The 21546-nt window shown below is 39.7% G+C and overlaps 1 protein-coding gene across 2 annotated transcripts in view; it reads left to right on the forward strand.

The window, feature by feature from the left end:
• Positions 1-21546, forward strand: part of DGKQ (diacylglycerol kinase theta) — a 79652-nt gene that overhangs the window by 43536 nt on the left and 14570 nt on the right. Inside the window, exons 8-16 of one of the 2 annotated variants that reach the window (XM_071732167.1) lie at positions 2766-2873; positions 4599-4699; positions 6225-6448; positions 7236-7326; positions 10734-10788; positions 11656-11717; positions 11980-12130; positions 12977-13015; positions 14642-14757. In XM_071732167.1, coding sequence (XP_071588268.1) covers positions 2766-2873; positions 4599-4699; positions 6225-6448; positions 7236-7326; positions 10734-10788; positions 11656-11717; positions 11980-12130; positions 12977-13015; positions 14642-14757 — 947 coding nt within the window. The remainder of the gene's footprint in view (positions 1-2765; positions 2874-4598; positions 4700-6224; positions 6449-7235; positions 7327-10733; positions 10789-11655; positions 11718-11979; positions 12131-12976; positions 13016-14641; positions 14758-21546) is intronic. The other variant, XM_071732168.1, reaches the window with a different exon arrangement.

Here is a 21546-nt window from a genome sequence, read left to right on the forward strand (position 1 = left end):
ATAAAAAAATCTCTTCTAGAAGAAAGATTGAAAAAATCTTTCTGTAGTTCTCTAGCATTCTTGCCAGAAAACTATGGAGAGATATTTGCAGATATTATTAGCTAGTTAGCTAGTTAATAACAAGTAGTAGCTAGTATTAGCTAAGGCCCTTATGACAAGGTGTATCAGATTAAAAATTTAGCTGTAGATACTTAAGAATGACACAGAGATCCTTGCTTGGTTTGCCTCTGCAATCCTGCATTCTTTTTGCATTAACATCCTGCTCATCTTGATGCCTGGATACAGTTTCTCCATAGCAGCCTACTGGAAACCTGCACACACATTCTGGGAGGTGTTTGGAGGGCTCAGCAGACTTTCTGCACTTATGAGAGAAAGTCATCTGTTGGGCAGGGACATGTGGAAAGCACAGGTTATGGCCATGAGCCCTGGGAGTCTGCCCTGGGAGCATCTCTCAGGACTTGCTGCCAGGACGTGTACTGTCTGCTTTACCACATATCCACCTTCTGCAGGAAAAAATGCAGCCATCAAGGGAAAACACTCTGAAGAAGGCTCTAGAGAAGTTTGACTGAGGAGATAAAAGTGCTGTCAGCAAACACAATTTTCACAGCACATCTTCCCACAACCCCTCTTTAGCCAGGCAGTACTCTGCTCAGGTAGCTGGTCACCTGCTGAATAGGGGAGATAAAATGTTCCTTTGTTAGGTCATTGTCACAAAGTCATTGGCTTTAGTGCTTGCTTATGTCTTCTCCAAATCCTGCTGACAGTGTGGAGGGAGGCCTTCACAGCAGTTCTGCAAACAAGAACAAACTGTTTTCAGGAAGAAGCAAAAACAGCTTATGTGGATTTGAGGGATTTTTTCCTCTGAAGGTACTCTAAAGCATGTTTGGCCTTCAAAGAAAGGCTCAATCAATGCTGCTAAAACAGCTTGCAGTTAAGTAGCCATGTTACGTGTTCCTCTGAAATATGATATTTAAATGTACTTGGAGTCCTAAAGCTAGAGGGAGAAGCAGGTAAAAGCAGATCAAGTGGTGATACATATAGGTGATACTTGGAGAAGCTCTAAAAACTACCCTAGAGGAGAAGGGTGAAGAGGTGGCTGCCAGTGTGGAAGGATGGCACCTTTGTGCTTCAAAACTGTCTTGCAGCTAGGATGATTTGGGCTGCTTGTGCAAACAAGTTCAGGGAAGGGATGCATCTGCACACATGGCTCTTCTGGAAAAAGAACATGAGAGAAAGGAGGAATCTGTGATTCTCCCTTCAAGACCAATAAAATAAGAAATACAGAATTCTTATCTGTTTTAGTGCTGCCTTGTAGATTGTGAGTGGTAATACTGAATAAACCGAAATGTGCCAGTCCACACTGGGGTAATTCGAAGTAGCAGTGATTCGACAAGGAGAGTAGAGATGTAGATAGCACAATTTTTGTTGGGAAAAAGTGTTGGTGTGAGTGATGTTGCTAGAATTTAGTCTTTGAAGAGCAATCTCCACCAGTATGTTTGGTGTAGGTCTCTAGATTTCTTCAGTGACAAAAGCATTCAGAACTGCATCATTTTTCTATCTCTGCCACAGGCTGCATGTGTCTTTTCAAAAGCTGTGTCCTGTCACTGGGGATTTGGAAGTCAGCAATATGAACTTTGAACTGATCAAATGGTCTTTATCCTTTTCTCAGGACAACTTAGCCTCCAACATCAAATTCCGTAGTTGGGTGAATTATTCCTGGAGTTGACCTTTTTGTAGTTAATTTCCCGTTGAAAACCAGATGCATGAAGAATGGGTTTTTTTCAACTCAGTATTCCAGGATAAGAAAAAAAGTAATGTATTTTCATGAGATAGTCCTGATAATGTGTTCCCTGATCCAACAGGAAAAGACAAAGTGTTCAGCAGTGAAGTGTCAATATTATAAATCAGGCAGTAATTCCTTTAAGTAGCAAATTTTGGTGTGTGCATATGTTGCATATTAGCAAGATTTTTACTTTTACTGAGTAGTGGTATTTAGATTTCACTTCTATAACTGGATAATTTTCTTATATTTAAAAATTGGAACAGAAGGGAGAAAGAGTTGTATTTAACTTTAAAGGTTATTATAGTGAGGCTACTAACAAGGCTAGTTAGACAAATCAGACTGATACCACGTAACTTTCATGTGGATGGATGCTTGAATTAGTTGGGAAGTGTTCCTCTGGATGACTAGTTCTTGTCAAACAATGGGCTGGTTTTCCTTCTGTTAATGTGTTTCCAGAAGTTCATGTGCAAGAAAGTCATCTTTCACAGAGTTGCAGTAAAAGTGACCCCCGTGGGAGGACAGTGACAAAGTTAAACGTAACTTTTCACTGATAAATTGAGATTATTTTATATGACCAATAATGAGATTACCTTAATGAAAGCAGGACTGAGCATGCTGTGTATTTTGCTAGAGGATGTACTTGAGCTGAAGACATTACTATTGGCCGACATCCTTGCAAATCAGCTTATATAATGAATAAAACCAACTCTTTGCAACTTTTGGCTGCTATTAAGAAGTAGAGTGATCATAAAAAAAATTCCAGCTATAAGTGCTTGGGATTTTCTTACCAGGCCAACTAGTTCCAACAATAAGGACAGTCTGAATGAAAACAAGTACTAAAACTTAGATGGTTTATTCTTGGATGGTTGTCTACCATCTGGATTGCTAGAGGAAACAGTGGAGATTTTGTTAATGTTTTGAAAGCTCATACTCAGAACATTGGCTGTACTGTCAGTAACCAGCATTTGCTGTGTTTTGTCAGGTTGTTTTAGTTCTAAAGAAGGTCATCTGGGACACAGCGTGTCTTGTGTTTACAAATTTGTTTATTCTAAAGTCACCATGAAGAGCACTCTGGCAGACATCTGTTTCTGTAAGAATTTTACTTTTTCTGACATTAATCTAGCAGGGTTGAAGGAGTGTGCTATAGTCTCAATACAATGGCAATAGCATTTTAATGGTCCTGTAGAAGTGAATGTTGATGGTATTTAACTGTTACTTACATTGTAACTAAAAAGAAACTGACAACAGACATAACCACTAAGTTGGTAACTGGAAAATAGAGAAGCCAAGTCCACCTAGTAATACAACTTGTAATGTTAAAAAAATACTTGCAAATGTACCATATCACATATCCCAAGCTTACTTTTCCAGTAGAATAATTTACTCTTCATTGCTGTAAAGAGTGTACATTGCTTGTGGAAAAGGTGTGATGATTCTTCTTAAACAGATGTTGGAGAAGGTTTCAGCTAGCTACCTGTGAAAGAATACTTGAGGGATAGTCCTATAGGAAACAAGAAATTTGAGTTGTGCTTCCAAAATTCATTCTTGTTGAGAGGTGCATGAAGCAGGCTTGCAAAACAGGAGGCCTGAACATCTGTCATGTTGCACATACCATTTAAAAAGGCAGTGATCTTTTATTTAATTTAAGACTTTAGTTCTTTTGCTTCCTGCATAAACTGTGGTTTCACATAAATGTCCAAGTGGGAAGCGGTAAAAAGAGTCATCCCTCAAGGATCCATACTGAAATTTGTGCTATTTATAATCTTAACCAATTGCAGATAATGTGATTAAGTGTTTCTTCATGTCTGTGATTTGGTTCTGTCCATGAAGAATAGCCATGTCTGCTGTAAAGCATGGGGTCTCCGAAGAGAACGTGAAAGAACCTCCAAAATTGAACAGTTCATCAGTTCTTTCCATAACAATGTGATCAGGAGGGAGCACAGCATCTGTCTTGTTGGAATCTCATTTTTGGTGTGGGCTGATTAACTTGATTCCTTTACACAGGCAGTAAGGGCACACATATTGATAAAATCATATTGGGCTGATAACATTCATTTGTTCTTTAAAACCTCTCACCAACTGCCGGTCCTGTGAGAATTGAGGGGATACAATTTGCTGTTGCTCTTCAGTTTGCCACCTAAATAAGAGGAAACCTTTGTCATACAGTGGACCATACCAGTCTTAACTCATCTTTGTGAAATATGAGTCTGAAATCCTTAATTTTTCAGCCCTTCAGAGATGTCTGTGCAACAACCTGTGCTCCACAGTTTGAGAATGGATTTGCTAAAGCTTTGGTGAAATGAGAGACAGCAAAGGGTTGCAGGTCTTAATTTGCTGCACCTTCTTTCCACTAGTTTTCCTGTTGCCTGATAACCAAGTACCTTAAACACCTTTTTTAAAAGGATGTTGTTGTAACTGGCAGTGTTCTAGGAGCTGGTCTGAAGCCAGTGGCACTCCTTGGTTTTCATGTTCTTAAACTCATCAATAATAATGCAGTCTAGAATTACAAGGATAAAGTGATAATAAAAGCAGTATATATACATATATACTTTTTTCTATATAAATTGTTAAATCATAAGCCAGGATAAAATTATGATTACTTTAAATACTCTTTCAGCTTTCCTCCACAAATGTACCCTTGCTTAAATGAACAGTAAAAAAAAAAAAATAAAAATTTAGCCTTGAAGTTCATTATGAAGAAACTTCATAATTAAGAGGATTAAAAGCAGATTTTTAATAGTTACAACATACTCTTCCTACTCAGGTAGCTTTATGAGGGGTGTGTTACTGATATACAATAATTGTTTTCATTCAGGTAAACAAACATTAAAGATATTTGATGGGAATGATGCGGTGAAACGCAATCAATTTCGTCTGATTTCAGTTCCAAGGATTGCAAAAAATGAAGATGTTGTGGTAAGATACCTGGTGAAGATCAATATTCCAGTGTGATAAAGGAGCATACGTTTGTGTATTAAAATAGTGAAAAGCTAATAATTCTACAAGTGTAACTCAAAAACAGCAACACAATCTGTGAACAGGCTGCCTTATTACAGTGTAATTTGGCTTCTGTTTGAAGTGCAGAACATCGGAAAAAGTGGTGGCCTGCATCTATGTAGCATAACGGGAACCACAGCATGTCATGTGTTAAGCAGTCATTCTCCTTCCCTGTGTGGTCCTGAAGTCCTGTTTCACTGATGTGAGCAATACTGGATTATCAGCTCTTTTGATCTTGCTCCTTTTCTATGTTATTTAGTGATTTGACATTTATGCTGGACAGCCACCAGTATTGCACTTCTGTTAATCAACTTTGTGGACTGAAGCTTGCCAGTTACCTCCAGTCCTTGGCTGCAGAAGTAATGAATTATTTGTAACATAGTGGCCACTCCCTAGCTTTTCAAGTCCTTCATCTGGGTTGGAGACATGACTCAGTAGTAAATCAATTTGTTCTGTACAAGATCTTAATTTACTGGGCCCAGCAGAGGCCCCATGCTGTGCAGAAATGAAGCCCAGAGGGAGCGTGGGGTGGTGCACTGAGGAACCGAGCATGGTGAGGATCCAGAGTGCTAAAGGACTTGGCTCCAGAGTCTGGAGAATTTGATACACCAGAATTTTGACAATTTAAACCTACACCTTATTACCATTTTTATTTTGGTACTGTGCTCAAAATCAACCTGATTTTTAAAATGGTTTGTAGCATTCTGCATACCAAAGATCTTCAAGAAAAATTGTGCACAGTGCTGAAAACACTTTTGTTTAGGAGTGCTTCTTGCCCTTCAAGCACATTTTATCAGGCTGCTGCTTGTAATACCAGTGAACATGAATATCAGTGCTTGTAAGTGATTTACTGGTTCAGTGCAGCATCTGTGTTGGTAGAGGTGCTACAGGCATGGGCCAGTAATGATTGTAAAATTCCTATGTCTGCTTGCCCTCAAGGGCAGCCCTCACCTTTCCTCATCTTTGGTCTGTGGGTGAGGGCAGCCTCAAGTCTGAGAAGCTCATAATTTTCCAAATCTTTTTAGTGCAAGAAGATTGAATTATGCAGAGTTGGGCACAATCACCTGTAATTTACCATTTTCCTGGTAAAGTAAATTTTACACATAGTGTGTGGCTTTGTTGGTGCTGAATTTTTGCATTAGTTTGTTAAAGTGGCAATCACTTGACAAAAATACTGTGGGCTGTGTTTAAATCCACTGATATTTCAAGTTTTATTTTTTTATCTTTCGCTAAAATTTGTTTTCAAATTTTGCTGTCGTTTTGTTTTTTGCTATTGCTAGTTAGCTACTGTTTAGTGCCTAAAGCATTAAGGTTAAAATTAAGGTTAAAACATTTAAGTGTTAAAGGTTGGTTCCATATGTAAGGGATTTATAAATGTCTGTGGCTATGCAGGTATTAACGGGATCTTTTCAGTAAAATGTTAATTTACCTCTCTGCATTGTAGGAAGCTGCTTTGAGGGCATACTACATAAATGATGACCATCAGGACTATGAGCTTCAGACCTTTACACAGCAGGCACTGCTGTCTGATGATGTTATCAACCGGAACGATGCTGCAGAGGACAGCAACCTGAGCTCAGTGTTCCGAGAGTCTGTCCCTGAAGCTTGGATAATCAGGGCCAAACCAAAGGAGGAGGAGGTGATCAGAATTTATCCTGCCTGGCTGAAGTGAGTGCTTTCTTCCTTTATCACAAGGTCTCCCTGCTTTGTCCTCTGTAGTACTGCTCAGTGTGTTTTAGTTAATGAGTAACAAGTGTAACAGAGAATGTATTTTCTACTGCTGTATTTCGAGATTCTTCCATTTATTTTTCTGAATGAGTAATATACATTGTATTCTTTTCTGTGTCTAGAAACATGCCTTGTGGGTTTCTTTACATGCGCAGAACATACTGAGCAACTTGTTCAGTTCTGTTATCCTGGATTTGGCCAAGGAGATGCAGCTTATATATTAACTATCTCTGTAAACAAATGAGGACATACACATGTCACTTCAAAGCTTAATGTTTTCTTGGAAAAAATATTAAGTAGGAAGAATTCAGTGTAACTTGTGATGTGGGACCAAGAGGAAAAAAAAAAAAAGAAAAGAAAAAAAAGTGTTCATTTTACCACTGAGTCAATATACATTTTACACATTTAGAAGTAGAAACAAGACTGGCTGGTGACCTATATATTTCTTCGGTGCAGTGGGATAAAATGTAAATATTTGTTCATTTTACTAATGCCAAATTTTATGAAAGACATGCAGGTAATTCTGTACATATAATTGTAGTGACCAGTTGGTTGAGATCAAAGGCTTTACTTCTCTGTGGGGATACTACTGCATCTGCCATGAGCCTCAATGAATGATGTCTTCAACTAACAGATTTTTCTAATAGAAAATTTTCCACTTAGATAAAAAAGGCACACAGCAAAGGTCAAATGATTGTCCTAAAATACGTATTTCTTATCTTTTCAGGGTGGGAATGGCATATGTTTCTCTACGAGTAAATAAGGATAGCACTACGCAGACTGTGATCAAAGAAGTGCTCCCATTACTTGGAAGGCAGGTAAATAAAAGATCAGAAGCATCTCTACATACCACCTGAATGACCCTGAAGTGGGCTGTGTATGTTTTTTTCTTTAGAAAAATTATAGTCAATCCATTTGCAGGTAATGTGAGTGCTGTTAATGTCTGGTAGATTATCTCCTGTGGGTGGTATGACATTTAAAATGCTCTGTAGCCTTGATGGTTGACCAGATTGTTCTGTACTTTCTGGGTCAGACTGATTACTTGTACGAACATAATCATTCTTTGTGTGCAGTATCTTTTTTCTGGTTGTTTATATATTGAGGTAATTAAAATACACTGCTTATCTTACTTTGTTCGTAATCTGGCAGTTGCTTTTAGGATGATCATGTTTGTCTCCTAATTCTTTGAGCTTCCCTGCAAAGGAAATCATAGAGTCATAGAACACCTCAGGTTGGAAGAGACTCATAAGGATAATCATAAGCTCCCTGCTCCTTGTAGGACTACCTAAAACTGAGCCATATGACTAAGCATCATCCAGATGCTCTGGACCACTTCTCCGAGGAGTCTGTTCCAGTGACCAACCACCCTTTCAGCAAGGAAGCTGAATGTCCAATCTGAACTTCCCTTGACACATCTTCATTCTATTTCCTCATGTCCTGTCACTGATCACTAGAGAGAGATCTGCCCTTGCACCTCCACTCACTTACCTTCAGAAAATTATAGGCTGTGAGGAGGTCACCTCTCAGCCTTCTCTTCTCCAAGATGAACAAACCAAATGATATCAGCTGCTCTTCTTAAATCTTCCCCTCAAAGCTTTTCACCACACTGATTGTCCTCCCCTGGACACACTCTGACACTTTATTGTCCTTCTTATATCAAGGTGTCCAGTACTTGAGGTAGGGCCACATTAGTGCTGTGTAGAATGGGTTGATCACCTCCCATCAGCCAGCCAGCTGTGTTGTCCTTGATGCACCCTGGTTGGCCCTTTTGGCTGCCAGGGAACACTGTTGACTCTTATCTAACCTGCTATTAATTCAAAGCCCCAGATCCTTTTCTGCAGGTTTGGTCTCCAGTCTCTCGTTCCCCAGTTTGTACCTATAACCAGGATTGCACCATCCCAAATATAGAATCTGACACTTGCTCTTGTTAAACTTCATGTGGTTGGTGACTGTCCAGCTCTCTAGCCTATCTGGATCTTCTCTAAGACCTCATTGCCCTTGAGGGGAGTTCACAGCTCTTACTAATTAGTAACATCAGCAAACTCAATGTTATTCAACTTCTACACCCAGGGCATTTTTAAAGACACTAAAGAGCACTGTTCTTAAAACTGAGCACTGAGGAAGCCCCTAGTAACTGCCTGCCAGCCTGATATAACTCTACTTGCTATTAACTGTACAAGATCAACCTGTCAGGCAGTTGGTCACCCAGTGCCTTACAGACATGTTGAGCTGTGTGCTGGACATTTTGTCCAGAATGATACTGTGAGAGACAGTATGAAAAGCTTTGCAAAAATCCCCCAGACCCATTTCTACAGGCTCCTCTTGGTCAACTAGATGAGTGACCTTGTCATAAAAGGAAGTGAAGTTTGTTAAGCAGGACTTGCCCCTCATGAACCCATGCTAGTTATGGCTAATGGCTGTGTTGCCTCTCAAGTGTTTTTCAGTAACTCCCAGAGTAACCTCCATAAATTTACCAGGTACTGAATTAGGACTGAGAGGTGTGAAATTACCAGGGTTTTCCTTCTTACCCTTCTTGACAACTGGGACACAATTGACTGGGACCTCTCCAGGATCATCCTCCAAGTCCTGGTCCTGGTCCTCCAACACAGGGCTTCCAGGGTCCCAAGGTCCATCACAGGTGTTGAAGGCAGAGGCAATGAAGGAATTAAATGTTTTTGCTTTGTCTCTGTCTCTGTTGTGAAGTGACTGACCTCCTCAAGTAATGGACTGTTATTTCTGATCCTCCTTTTGCTGTTAACTTATTTTAAAAAGCCCTTTTTGTTGACCTTCACAGTGCCAGGTAGCTAAAATTCTAATTGAGCTTTGGCCATGCAAATTTTCTCCCTGCAGTGGTGAACAGCATCTCTGTAGTCCTCAAGGACTACGAGGCTCAAGGCTGAAGGGTACCCACATTCTTTACCATCTGCATTCCTCCTGCCTCACTGGAGAGTATTAGATACATCCTGTAATCTTGCAGATGCTCATGATTTCCTCAGAAGACAATCTCTTCTCAGTCTGTCTGTCTTTCTTACAAGTGGTGCCAAGATAACATGGCTTTTAGGATTGTGGTAGTAGAACTTGCAAATGTGCCAAGGCACTGGTAGTCTCCATCAGGCTCACAAGTGTGGAGGCATGAAGATGTCACAAGCACATTCAGTAGCTGGGACTTGTGAGCACCCCAGCAGATCAGCACAGTTCTGCTGCTCCAGGAAACTGTGGTGCTCACCTAGCACTACACCCACCTTCTGTGGTTTTTTACAGGGTACAGAGAGATGTGTGTAACAAGCTACCTGCACTAGGTAGTAATTGTAGATGGCTGCATATCTGTACCCAGCCGTGTGGTGTATGCCTCCCATTTTGCACCACAGGGTGGTTCTAGGATTTTATTTCAGTTCTTTTCTTAATGTGCTGTAGCCCTTGTAACAAAACTCAGAAAACCTTGTCTAAAGTCTTTTCTCCTTTTTCTGTATGAAAACATACAGGAAATCTCTCTTTAACACCCAGATTTTGTCTATGCCGAAGATCTCCCAAACTTCGCTCATCAAATTTCAAGCAAAGCAAATGTAAACAGTTGAACCTTTTAACATCCAGGCTTGTGACATATAGAGTAAGATCATTTGTCCTCTGAGTATCAAGGCCAAAATTTAGGAATACTCCTCAATCCTGAGTGTCACATGTTTCCAGGGTTGCGATAATTGCAGTAGATAGTTCAACTCTTAGCTGTGCCAGCTTTTCTCCTCTTGCTGAAAGATCCCTATGAGTATAGTTTGCAGAAGGGTCTGTGGCACTTGTGAAAGAGGTTTCACTACGTCAGTGCCAGCCAGTGGAGACCCCAAGTGATGGTGACAGGTCAGCATGCTATTGCCAAGCCTGGCTCCTGGGCCATGTTCTGAAAGAGCTGATTTGTTTGCAGCCCTGCACTCTGGAAGTACTCTAGCTGGTCACTCAAGGTGTATAGCATTGGCTTTACAGATGCCTGTTTGCCATGGGACACAAAGCTGCTGGTATAGTGAAGGGCATGGGAGCCATGTGTGGTTGGCAGTGTGTGTAAAATGATTTTTCCTGGCTTGGGAGAAGTGGAGTAGGGGAAGAACACCATGGTTGATTTTAAGTGTTTAATTTTCCACACTCTGTATGTGCAGTGTATAACATAACTTTAATGTAAACATCTGGCAAAATTATATTTCATTCAGAAGCCACATTAACATGTTGCATCTTTTGGCAGACCGAGTGCCTCCAGAATTTCAAACTGATGGAAGTGCTAATGGGCAGTAAGCAAGGTAAGTGAAGGAGCACTGGCCAAAGGCACATACGTAACTCTCTTGTAGGCTGGATTTTTTTTTCCCTTCAGAGTTATTCCTTTTCCCCCAGTCACAGGTTTTTTGTTGGTTTTTTTTTTACAATAAATTCCTTCACAAATGAAGCTTTACCATGAAGCATTTAATCAGTAGTGATGTTGGTTCTTTCCAGTCTTGTGTCCTGTGGCACTATGATTCTGTTCTTTCTTCATCATCATGTAACAGTTTATTTACTTGTTTCTAGTGGATATTGAGACTTTGGCAAAGATCCTTGTTTTGATGAACTGCCTTTGTAAATAACTTTGTAGTTCAAATACTCAATATATACTGAAATACCTAGTACTTTGATTCCTTTGTGAGCATTACTGTCAAGTTGTTTTATAAGATTAATTTTGCCTTGTGAATGTCTTACCTTGGATGGTTTCTGGTGCTCAGTTTTGAAACATTTACAACCATGCTTTAGCTGGAAGTTATTCTGATTGTTTTAGCATTTAATGAAATGCAGAAGATGGTTATTACTGTACTTGTCAGGGAATGTAGTTTATAAATCCTCTGTCAAACAGCTTGTTACCAAAGTACTGATTGTCTTTTGAGTCACCTCAAGCTGTTTCTGCCTTTTTAAAGGAGGGTGGTATTTTAAGAACTGTGAACAGGATCAGTCTGTTTGAAGCAGTCAGGTGTTTTTTCTTCCAAATGAGTAGTTCAGGTCTGCATGGTCATCTCTGTTGATGTTAGTTGTACAAAGAGCTGTGAATTTTCCCTAAATTCTTTTTTATTGTTTTTGTTTATTTGAGCCTGATAGTGACTTAGAGTGCTTTCAAACATGATTAATGTTCTTGCTGTCTCCAGTTCAGCGCATGGTCTTGGACAATCAGGAGCTGATTCTTAACAGACTCAAGGACATAAGAAAGGTAAATCCAATAAAAAATGTGATCCCTTTTAATAGCAAGGAGGGAGTCCCCTTTCTTACAGGAAAAATAAGCTATCGGTTACGCACTGTCCCCCCCCAGCTGCCTCTTCAGTAGAGAAGCTAAGTTCTTGGACTGATGTTTGTTTCTGTTTGTGACGTTCTCTAGGTGTAGAGGGCTTGATTGCTAAGTTCAGAATTATTTGAGGTTTTCTGTCATAATATATGTTAGCTAAATGTCTTGTGACTTATCTTTCTTTTGATAGACTTCAATACGTCAGATGAATCAAACAAGATTTTACATTGTGGAAAACAGTAAATCTGTTGTACAAGTACATTTGTTTGTTGGTGGCCTTCCACCCCAGCTTTCCCCTGACGAATACACAAATATCCTCAAAGATGAATTAGCTATCAAGAGTAAGTAAACAGGCACATTTTCAAATATATGCACTTGTACGTTATAAAAGGTAGTAGCATCTTTTGCTGTTTTTTATTATTCCTAATGTTTTCTGACCTCACTTGAACAATCAGTCTGTTTTGTACTCTCACAGGGGGCCTTTCTGTTTGTTTTAGCATGTTCATGGTTGCATGAGAGATGTGGGAGCTCGTTATCCACAGAATTACTATTATATTCCTTGTTATATGTGACCATATCAGGGTTTTTTTAGTGAAAATGCATAACTATACAGAGGTGAACAATATACACCTGAACCATTCAAATTCTGGAAGTGCAGTTTAACTCCCTGTGCATGAATGTTCCTCTCCTATATTACCTCTGACTTTTTTTTGGAGGGGGCTGTTCTTTGTGAACTCTGTGACTGGTCATGGAGAAGTATGAGCCTCGTGTTTGTGCACATATATAGACAAGCATGCACTAAAAAGAATTTATTCTTCTTTTGCAAAATTGTAATTGGTTTTTCATAACAGTCTTTCAACCAACATGTTCTGCAAACAGTTTCAGGAATACCTAGTGCTTTTTGGTATGGGAAACAATTTTTCCCCAGTCTTCTGTGTAACTTCAAAAGAAATTAAACTGTAAATGCCAGAAAGGATTCATAGTCACCTTTTATGAAAATCAGTTTAGCTTTTCTAGCTTGCAAAGTAAACTTAGGAGAGGGAAAATGTTAGCTGGAGGTTGTCCCTATATTTGTATAACTTTTAATATTTATTTATATTGTATTTATGTAACTTTAAAAAATATTTTAAATATTTACTCTAAATGTACCCAAGGTTTTATGTGTTTGTATTTTTTACCCTTTGCAGCAAATGTAGTGTCTGTGAGTCATGTTTATCAAGCACAAGGTAAGCATTAAGATTTTTAGCCTTGCAAATAGTGTCTGTTTTCAAAACTGCAGCCTAATACCAAGGACTCAGCTCAGAGTATGCTAACCTTACTTCATAAGCAAAAAACCCTTTGGATAAAATGTTAATACCCTGTTTTTTTGAAGAGCAGTAGATTAGCGTCACCTTACTTTAAAAAATTAGAAAGGTTGGCTTCATGCCTCGTGTACCAGAACATGGTAATACTTCATCAGAAAAATGGGTTTTGAAGTTGTACTTCAACTGCATAGTCTTAACACCACTGAATTGCTAAAAGGCCTTCAAGGGCTGTCTCTTTGTTTTGACATCCACAATACGAAAGTCTGGCGCTGTTTTTGAACTTGAAGTGATTGCTTCACGGTTACTGCTTTCTAGCACAGTGTTAAGTAGAGGTCCAGTGGCTGGAAGCCTGAAGGAAATCAGTACACCCATCTCTGTACTCGTCCTTTGGGCTGCTGCTTTGCTTTTGCTGTACAATTCTATTTCAGCAAGGTCAGAGAAGCCACAAGGCTTCTGGAGCAGCAGTGGCTCTGTGCAGCTTTAGTGCAGTGGTGAGGTGGAAACGTGTTTGGTAAAACTTGGATTGCACATTTAGGTGTCCATACCCAAGATATTTTGTGTCCTTTGCCAGGCTGTGCTTTCACCTGACCGCTAGATTGATCTTTTTATAGCATGGTTTTGAAGACTGATGAGTGCTTGCTCTATGTATTTGCTGTTACCCTATGGCTGGTCAATACTGACTTTTCATAAGGAAAACCATAAGGCTTTCAGATACGCCTTATCCTTTTCATATTTGTTCATGGAGAATAGATGGTTTTGTCATAGTCTTCTCATATCACAGTTCCAATTAACCAAGCTTACCTGCATGTGTTTTATGGGCATTTCTCCTTCTATGGGGGCTTTATTATTCTTCATGTTTTTTCACTTAATGAATATTTTTGTTTCTTATCAACTTTCTGACTCTCATGTTTGGTTGCAGCCAGTTTCTGTTTATAGTTTACATCTTCTATGCTGTCTGTTACGTATCTTGGTCACTTCCTGCCCTGCTTTCCTCCTCACTAAGTATCTTACTTCAAACTAACTTGTGTGTAGTGTATTTTCTTTTGGTTTTCCCTTTTTTATTCTCTTCTTTCTCATCTTCCTCATACGAGGACCCAAGCCGACAACATAAAGATCTTAAATCGGTTCTCAAACGAAAGCTTTGCATGTAAAAATCCTTACTGAGGTATTGTAAATGGATGGAGCTGCTAGATTTTTGTAATAATGAGATACAAAATGACACCTGATACCTTTTGCCAGTTATACAATGATGAGAACAGTCTGCTAGCTGTGATAAAGAGGATGGAAACAGGCCATACTTCTGAAGCTTAAAGGAAGTCTTTAAATATGTATCACTTCTGTGCTGCAGTTCTTGTCCTCAAATTACTTTGCTTTAACAATAATCTGAGGTTTGTTTGAGAGTATGAAGAAAAGCTTAAAAAACCAAACAGCCCAGTTCACTGATGACCAATAACTACATGTCTCAGAGTAGCTTTGCTGTTATATGATGATACTGATTTCCTAATAATAATGGAAAATATAAGAAATAGTTCTGATGCCTCTTTACAGGTGCTGTTGTGCTTGAAATCTCATGTTTTTCTGAAGCTGAAAGAATATATATGCTAGTTAAAGATACAACTATCAATGACAAGCCTCTGAATGCAGTGGTGATTCCTGAAGTTCTGGTAAGACATGGGTTTGAATTTAAAATAGGTCTTTAAAAGAAAAACAAGTAGCTTAGGACATTTTCTGCTGGAAGTAAATGAAAATGTATTTCATTCCAATACCAATGGAGTTTTTCTGAATAGTGTGATGGAAAACAGTACTTGAGAGCTTGTACTTGAAAGATAATTATACATCTTTGAGTTAAGTCACTTGCCCTGTTACTGTTGAGTTGTCAGGAAAAACTATATAATTACACAGCTGCGTATCTGTACAACTATTAAGGAGAGGAAAAACTTCTTTTTCTCTGTATTTCTTTCAATGATTAAAAAGGGTTTGGGGTTTAGCTGCAAGGTCTTAAAATGCTTGCAATAACTTTGCATTGGGGACTGAATGTGTTACATCACAAACCATGAGTTAAAAGTGTTATCCCATGCTGTAGCTGAGGCAGTTTGACCTTGTGTAAGGGCTGCAATCTGCATTTCAGAGAAAAACACTTTTTTTTAAGTTTTGGTGCAAGAGTCCTTTCACAAATACAGGCTTGATTCTGATGTATTACTTTTTATGGTTACAAGTCACTTCACTGTGAATCACTTGGTTTAATAATAGTTTTCATATTAACAAAGCAGATTCAGGGTGAAAAGAGAAAAATGGTTTAGTGAGCAAAGTGGTTTTTAACCAGAATGTCTGTCTGAAAGAATGTAGTTGTGGTTACTCTCTGCTGAGCTGTTGTGGTTACTCTCTTTCTGGAGCTGTGTTATGGCAAGTGAAGTGACAATTTTGGTTTCTCTTCTCAGAACTTCACAGAAGGTTGAAAACTTAAAAGATAACATGATTAATGGGAACTGTGAAATAGCTTTAGGTGGGAGGGCCTCACGTTCAGTATCCATAGTTTCATACTTACACGTTTGCTTTTACCATTTAAAGACTCCTATGTGTGTCAGAGTTTTCTGAAGCCAAAATTATTCTTTCTATATGAGCACATAGATACTAGTGGCAGTGCTTATGTGAAACTGGCAAGATTAAAAAGTATCCCTCCTCCACAAAAAAGTGAGAGCCTTGTTCTTGTGCATGCATAGGTATTATGTTTTGTGATATTCTTAAGAGACCAGGTTGCCCCCTTTTCCCAACTAGGTGTCAGCGTTTGTTGTCAGAAACAAAAGGCAGCATGATAATGGGGCTGCTTTTGGGTGTTTGTTTTTGGTGATATTTAGGTAAAAGCCTGTTGAGCCTAGATATGGTGCACAGTGTGTGAAGTTGAACATAACCGACTCTGCTGGTTTGTATATATCTGGTTTTCTGACACTAGGTATGTTTGAAGTGATGTCAGGAAATACAGGTGATGCTGTTATCTGATGCAAGTTATTTTTTAGAAACCCCAGTTCAGACCACAGCTAGGGATGAATTTCTAATATGTAAGAAGGGAAAGGGGGCTGTACTTCCGAATATACAATTTGTTTAAATTTCAGCATGTATTTCCTCATGTCATTGAAACTAACCAAGAGTTAATCCAAATAATATTTCAAGTGTTGTTCATTAGTGTTTTGGCTACCCAGCTTACGCTGTTCACTAATCACCCACTGATCACTAATTTCTCACTAAAAACTAGTGAGAAATTGTTGACCATAGTTTAGGTAGCAGTTGAACTAGATCAGATCCTGAGATGCTTTCCAACCTTAGATGATGCTGTTGTCTCATGATACTATTAGCCTCTGCTTATAGTTTTTATGTGTGACCATTTAACTACAGCCCTGGTAAATACTTGTACAGGAACTGAGCACAATACAAAATTTATGCTGTGGCTGTCATTCCTTTTGTGGGTGAAATACAAAGAAATCTGGAATGAAGACAGGTTGGGCTCAGTGATCCAATCCCTAATGTTCTGTGATTCTGTGAAGGGCTAATATGTAGTCTCAGAAGAAGAGGCCATTGGTTAATGATATTTCAAATTGCAAATAAAATAAAAAAAAACAACAGATGAACAAAAGCAACAATCAACCTTCTTAAAAGTTTCTAAAAACACAGAAGTAAACTGGTGGCTAGCACATTTCTGGTCCTTTGTTTTCGAAGGTAAGATTCACTTACTCTGGGTCTGATATGAAGGAGGCCCAGTTCTAATGTGTATAGTCAGGTCTGCCAAAAGCAATTAATCTTCTTACCATTACTGAAAACTCTGCATGCAGAATCAATTTGCTTATGAGAAAGTCAAGTATGATCAAATGTGTTGATCTGTTCTGGTGTTGCATTATTCTGGGCCTTTAGGAATTTAACTAAACACTTCTCCACTTCACAATACTCAAATAAATGAACTCTTTCTTTGGAGTGCAAAAAAATACAGTCCCTTCTGAAGCTGCTCTGCTGCAGGATCATTTTGGTGCCACTCTGCAGTAATTGTCAGAGGATCACAGAATGCTAAGGGCAGTCATGTAGTCAAACCCCCCTGTCAGAGCAGGTCAAGAGCAGGGTGCACAGGATGGCATCCAGGCAGGTTTTGAATGTCACCAGAGGCAGAGACTCCACCTCCTCTTGGTGCAGCCATCCCAGTGCTCTGCTACCCTTAGAGTAAAGAAGATCCTCCTCATGTTTTGGTTCAACCTTTGTGACCATTGCCCCTTGTCCTGTCACTGAGCAACTTGTTCTTACCACTTGTTCTATCACCTTTTTGTGGTGGTCAGAGCTGTCACTCAGAAACAGGTTGCTGCTCCCTCCCTGCTTGCAACAACCACACCTGGGTGCCCATCTCTCTGTTTAGCTATTTCTTGCCTGTTTCTCCCCATTTGTCTTCATGTGCTCCTTGAGGAGACTCCAGCTGTGTCCCAGTTCCTCCTGTCTGAACCATGGCTTTGAGATGTCTCCTGTCCATGCAGCCTTGTTCCCTCCCTCCCCCACTGGTGCAGTCTCACACCAATCAATACTCACTTGCTTTTGAACACAAAATGGGATTTTCAGAAGCACTTACTCCCCTGGCCTTTACCTGGTTTTGGCATCTCCTTCTGCTCCCAAGAATATGTCAGGGTGAGTGACATTGCAGGGATGAAGCTTTGAAGTGAAAGCTTGTTTACCAAACTTTGCAGTACTGGCAAACAAGGGAAGAAATCAGAGTTGTTAGAGTCCAATACCTGCACAAAGGTGACAAGTTCTTGTGGCTTTATCATTAATGTCACTTAGCAGTGGAGTGCCCTCTGGTGTAGTCACTGTTTTTGGGTTCCTTATGAGTCATAGAAAAAGAGTACGAGTTTCCCAAAGGGACAAAATTTACATTTAATTAATTCCAATAACTCCTTACACAACTGTGTCCAGCTTACAAGCATGATAATCTAATGACTTTCTTAGCAAAAACACCATGAAAGATTACTTTCCACCCTCCTTCCACTGTGCAGTTCCCTAAAAAGTGAAGGAAAGGCTTAAGCTCCTGCTTTGTTGACTTATCTGCTGCTCTGGTTGCATTGAGAGTCTTTGCACATTTTCCTCATCAAATGCAATTGACTCCTTTCTGGCTGGGGTGGAGGAAGCTTGTGTCTGGGCCACTGTGAGTTCTTGCACATGGGAGATGGTGCAGGCAGTCTGCTTGCAAATGTTGAATTTTACTTCTCACTTGGAGCGTTCTGCAGTTCCTGGAAACAACCCACCACCCTGGAAGATGTGCTGTGGTTGCCAAGCAGGCACAGAGCACCTTGTTTTTCTTTGTCCTGAGATAGAACTACATAGCAAACTAAACAGAAGGGGGATTAGCATGAATAGTGAGTGTCTTGCCTCGGCCTAAAGCCACATTGTGCTAATCCTGATAAATTAAGAAGTTCACAGTGACTGTCAGAGTGTCTAAATCAGATGGCCTCCTTAGTTGTCTCTAAGAAACAAGCAATAAATTCCTTCCGAGATTCTAGCTAGCACAAAGCCCCCCTGCAGGTTTCACTCCTCAAGCAGAGACTCACAGGTCTACGGGGGGAAGGGAATCCTCAGGCTGTGAGTCCCTTTCTGCCCTTAAACAAACTCAGTAGTGCATCTCCATCGGGCCTTTTTTAAGGGATTAAAAAAATTCTGCACCGTAAGTGTGCTGCCCTTGTGTCTTTCCATACTTGCAGTGGAGCATATGCTTTTCAGGAATCAATGTGACCACCCTGCTCTGCTGGACAAACTTGCCATATATTTTAACTCCTACTGAAAAATACGAGTTTTTGTAAAAGCTGGGTTTTCTTTAGCAATTTAGCATTGTTTCTTACTCGTTGAAGTTTAATGAAGAGTGGTAACAAGAAGCAAGTTAACTGTAAGGCTAAGTACTTTATGTAACATTTCTGTTTATTCTGCACTGGTGTATTTACTTCTAAGTAGGTATAGCTAGGCTTTTCATTAGAAAATACATAAACAAAGATTGGTTTGGGTGGTAGGACCATTCAGTTTATGCTCATACAGATGTTTTTTTAGCTCCAGGCATTATACACAGCCGTTTCTGAGTTTCATCTTTTTGTTTGGTTGGTTTTTTGGTTTTTGTTTTCTATTTTTCTTTTGTTTTGTTTTGCAAATTTGTTTTGCATTTTGTTTTTGTTTTTTGTTTTGCAGCTTTTTTGTGTTGGTTTTGTTTTTGTTTTTTAGCAATATTGACACTTGGCAATTAGGAAATTCAGATGTCAGTTTTGTAGAAACTTTACATGCTTGCAACAGTATATATTTATTTGGTTAAGATCTCAGACAACTTTCCAAAACACAGCTGTGCTTTTGAATGCCTTGGAGCTGGCCTACTGCAGCTCAAAAGTCATTGTAATTCCCTGAAGTTCCTTGTGAATTACTTTAGTTACTTGGTTTTAAACCCAGTACTTTAGAACTTGCCTGTAAAAGAAAGTAATATAAAGCATGTGTTCAACATGTTGCTTCTAAATGTGCAAAACCAGTCTTTTTAGAAACTGATTTCTGAAAGAAGGTAATCAAATGTTCATGTCCACATTCCAAGTCAGATGGTTTTTGACTTGGGCTATTTTCTTTTCTCTCATTCTTTTTTGAAAAAAAATTGTTTACTTTGGCCTGCATAACGGAGTATTTTTTATTTCTATTATCCCTTTCCGTCCCCTCCTCCCCCCCCCTTTTTTTTTTAACTCCCACAAGTTTCTGGGTGTTGGACCAATCCTGAGGTTTCAGATTAGTCTGTGTTGTTCAGAAAGCTGAAATGTCTGGAGGTGAAATGTAGGTTGCATAAAAGTTTTGATGGGGAAGAAATGGGAGGTGGTCAGTTGGGTAGGTAGGTCAGGGCAGAAGCTGAAATAAAGAGTGCAGGAAGGGAACAGCTTGCCCTGTTACCCTGTGGGATCTGGTATTTCATAGCTGGTATTTCAGCCCTTTCAAAGCTGCTCCACCAGTTGTTGCTTGTGAGAGTTTCAAAGGGCTGTTAATAATGAGGTATGCCAGGTGATGGTGCAGGAACTGATGAAATGACAACATGGGCTTTACTTCTGGAGAAGCCAGAGCTCTGTTTACTGTTTTTATTAATGCCTGTGATGGCCTGAGGGGAGGAAATCCATTGCTCTTGTTGGGGTGTGTGTATCCTTGAGCTTTTGACCTTAGAACACAAGAAGTCCTTCCTCTTTGTGACAGTAGCATGGGTTGTTTTCTTTAGACTTCCTTTGATGGATAAAAATATCTTGTCCATGTCCTTAACAGAAATAAATGTATGGCCCTTATTGTGTGTTGGGCACACTTCGAATAAATGCATCCCCTTTTGCAATTAAGCTTGATGAAGATGGAGGTGAGAGGTATTTTGACCTGGCAGTCATTCTAGTACAGGATGAAGGGGACTCGGGTGGAGAAGGCTGTGTGGACAGCCTTGCAGCCTCTCCCTCACCAGCCTAGGTGTTTGCCAGCAGTGAAACCTTTCCAAACTAAATTTTGAATCTTCTCGCATCAGGGGGTAGGAAAGGCATGAACTCTGCTTTGTGCTTAATCAAAATACTTTATTGTGCAGAGTTGCAATTAAAAAAAGACTAATTGGACTAAGCCGCCGAAGTGACTTAGCGCAGAGAGAGTGAGCCAGGGACTGTATTGTGAGTTCGCTACACATTATAGACACCTGATAACTGCTGAGTGATTTATAGGTTTGTTTGTTACATACTTCAAAATACTTTGTTCTAACATAATAATCTTAACTAAACCATTCCCACAGCCCACACCTGGCACATCATCATAACGTTTTTGAGAAGCCAGACTCCTCCAACAATTCCCAGGCTCACACCACTCCCTTCCTACCACCTTTATCTCATGTAGTTCCATCTGTTCTCATGGTGTTCTCTGACATTCTCAGTCTTTGTCAGCCAAAATAGCTTTTGTTTGGCTAGCTACTTTGGAGAAACTTTACTAGTTACTTTGGAGAAATTCAGTATTTTCAAACTGAATGTCTAAGTCTATGTAGGATCTAAAGGATGAGGATGGAAAGGGCAAGAGGAGCGAGGTGTACCTGCTCCACCAGCCCTTCTGCAGGTCTAGCGTTCCTCTTCCCCACTGAGTTTTCTGTTTGTGCCTGCAAGTCATGCAGATGGCAGAGGGCATTTCTCATGCAGACAGTGGCACAGAGGAGAAGGATTTTTATTTGTGGTTATCTTGACTCATCTGGCAGAGTGACTTGCAGTGGATTAGCACCCAGCTCTTTTAGGAAAGCAAAATTTGAAGAAAACTCTCTAACGATTGTTTCGTTCTTATTTTCAAAATGAGCTCACAGGTAAACAACGGTCTGGAATGTCTCAACATCAGATTCCAGTTTGCTTCCTGATGCAGTCACTCATTAGTTTCTCCATTATTCACCATAGCTGATGGTCTCCAGTGGTAGCTCA

This window comes from Heliangelus exortis, chromosome Z (assembly GCF_036169615.1).
Source record: "Heliangelus exortis chromosome Z, bHelExo1.hap1, whole genome shotgun sequence".
Taxonomy (NCBI): Eukaryota; Metazoa; Chordata; class Aves; order Apodiformes; family Trochilidae; genus Heliangelus; species Heliangelus exortis.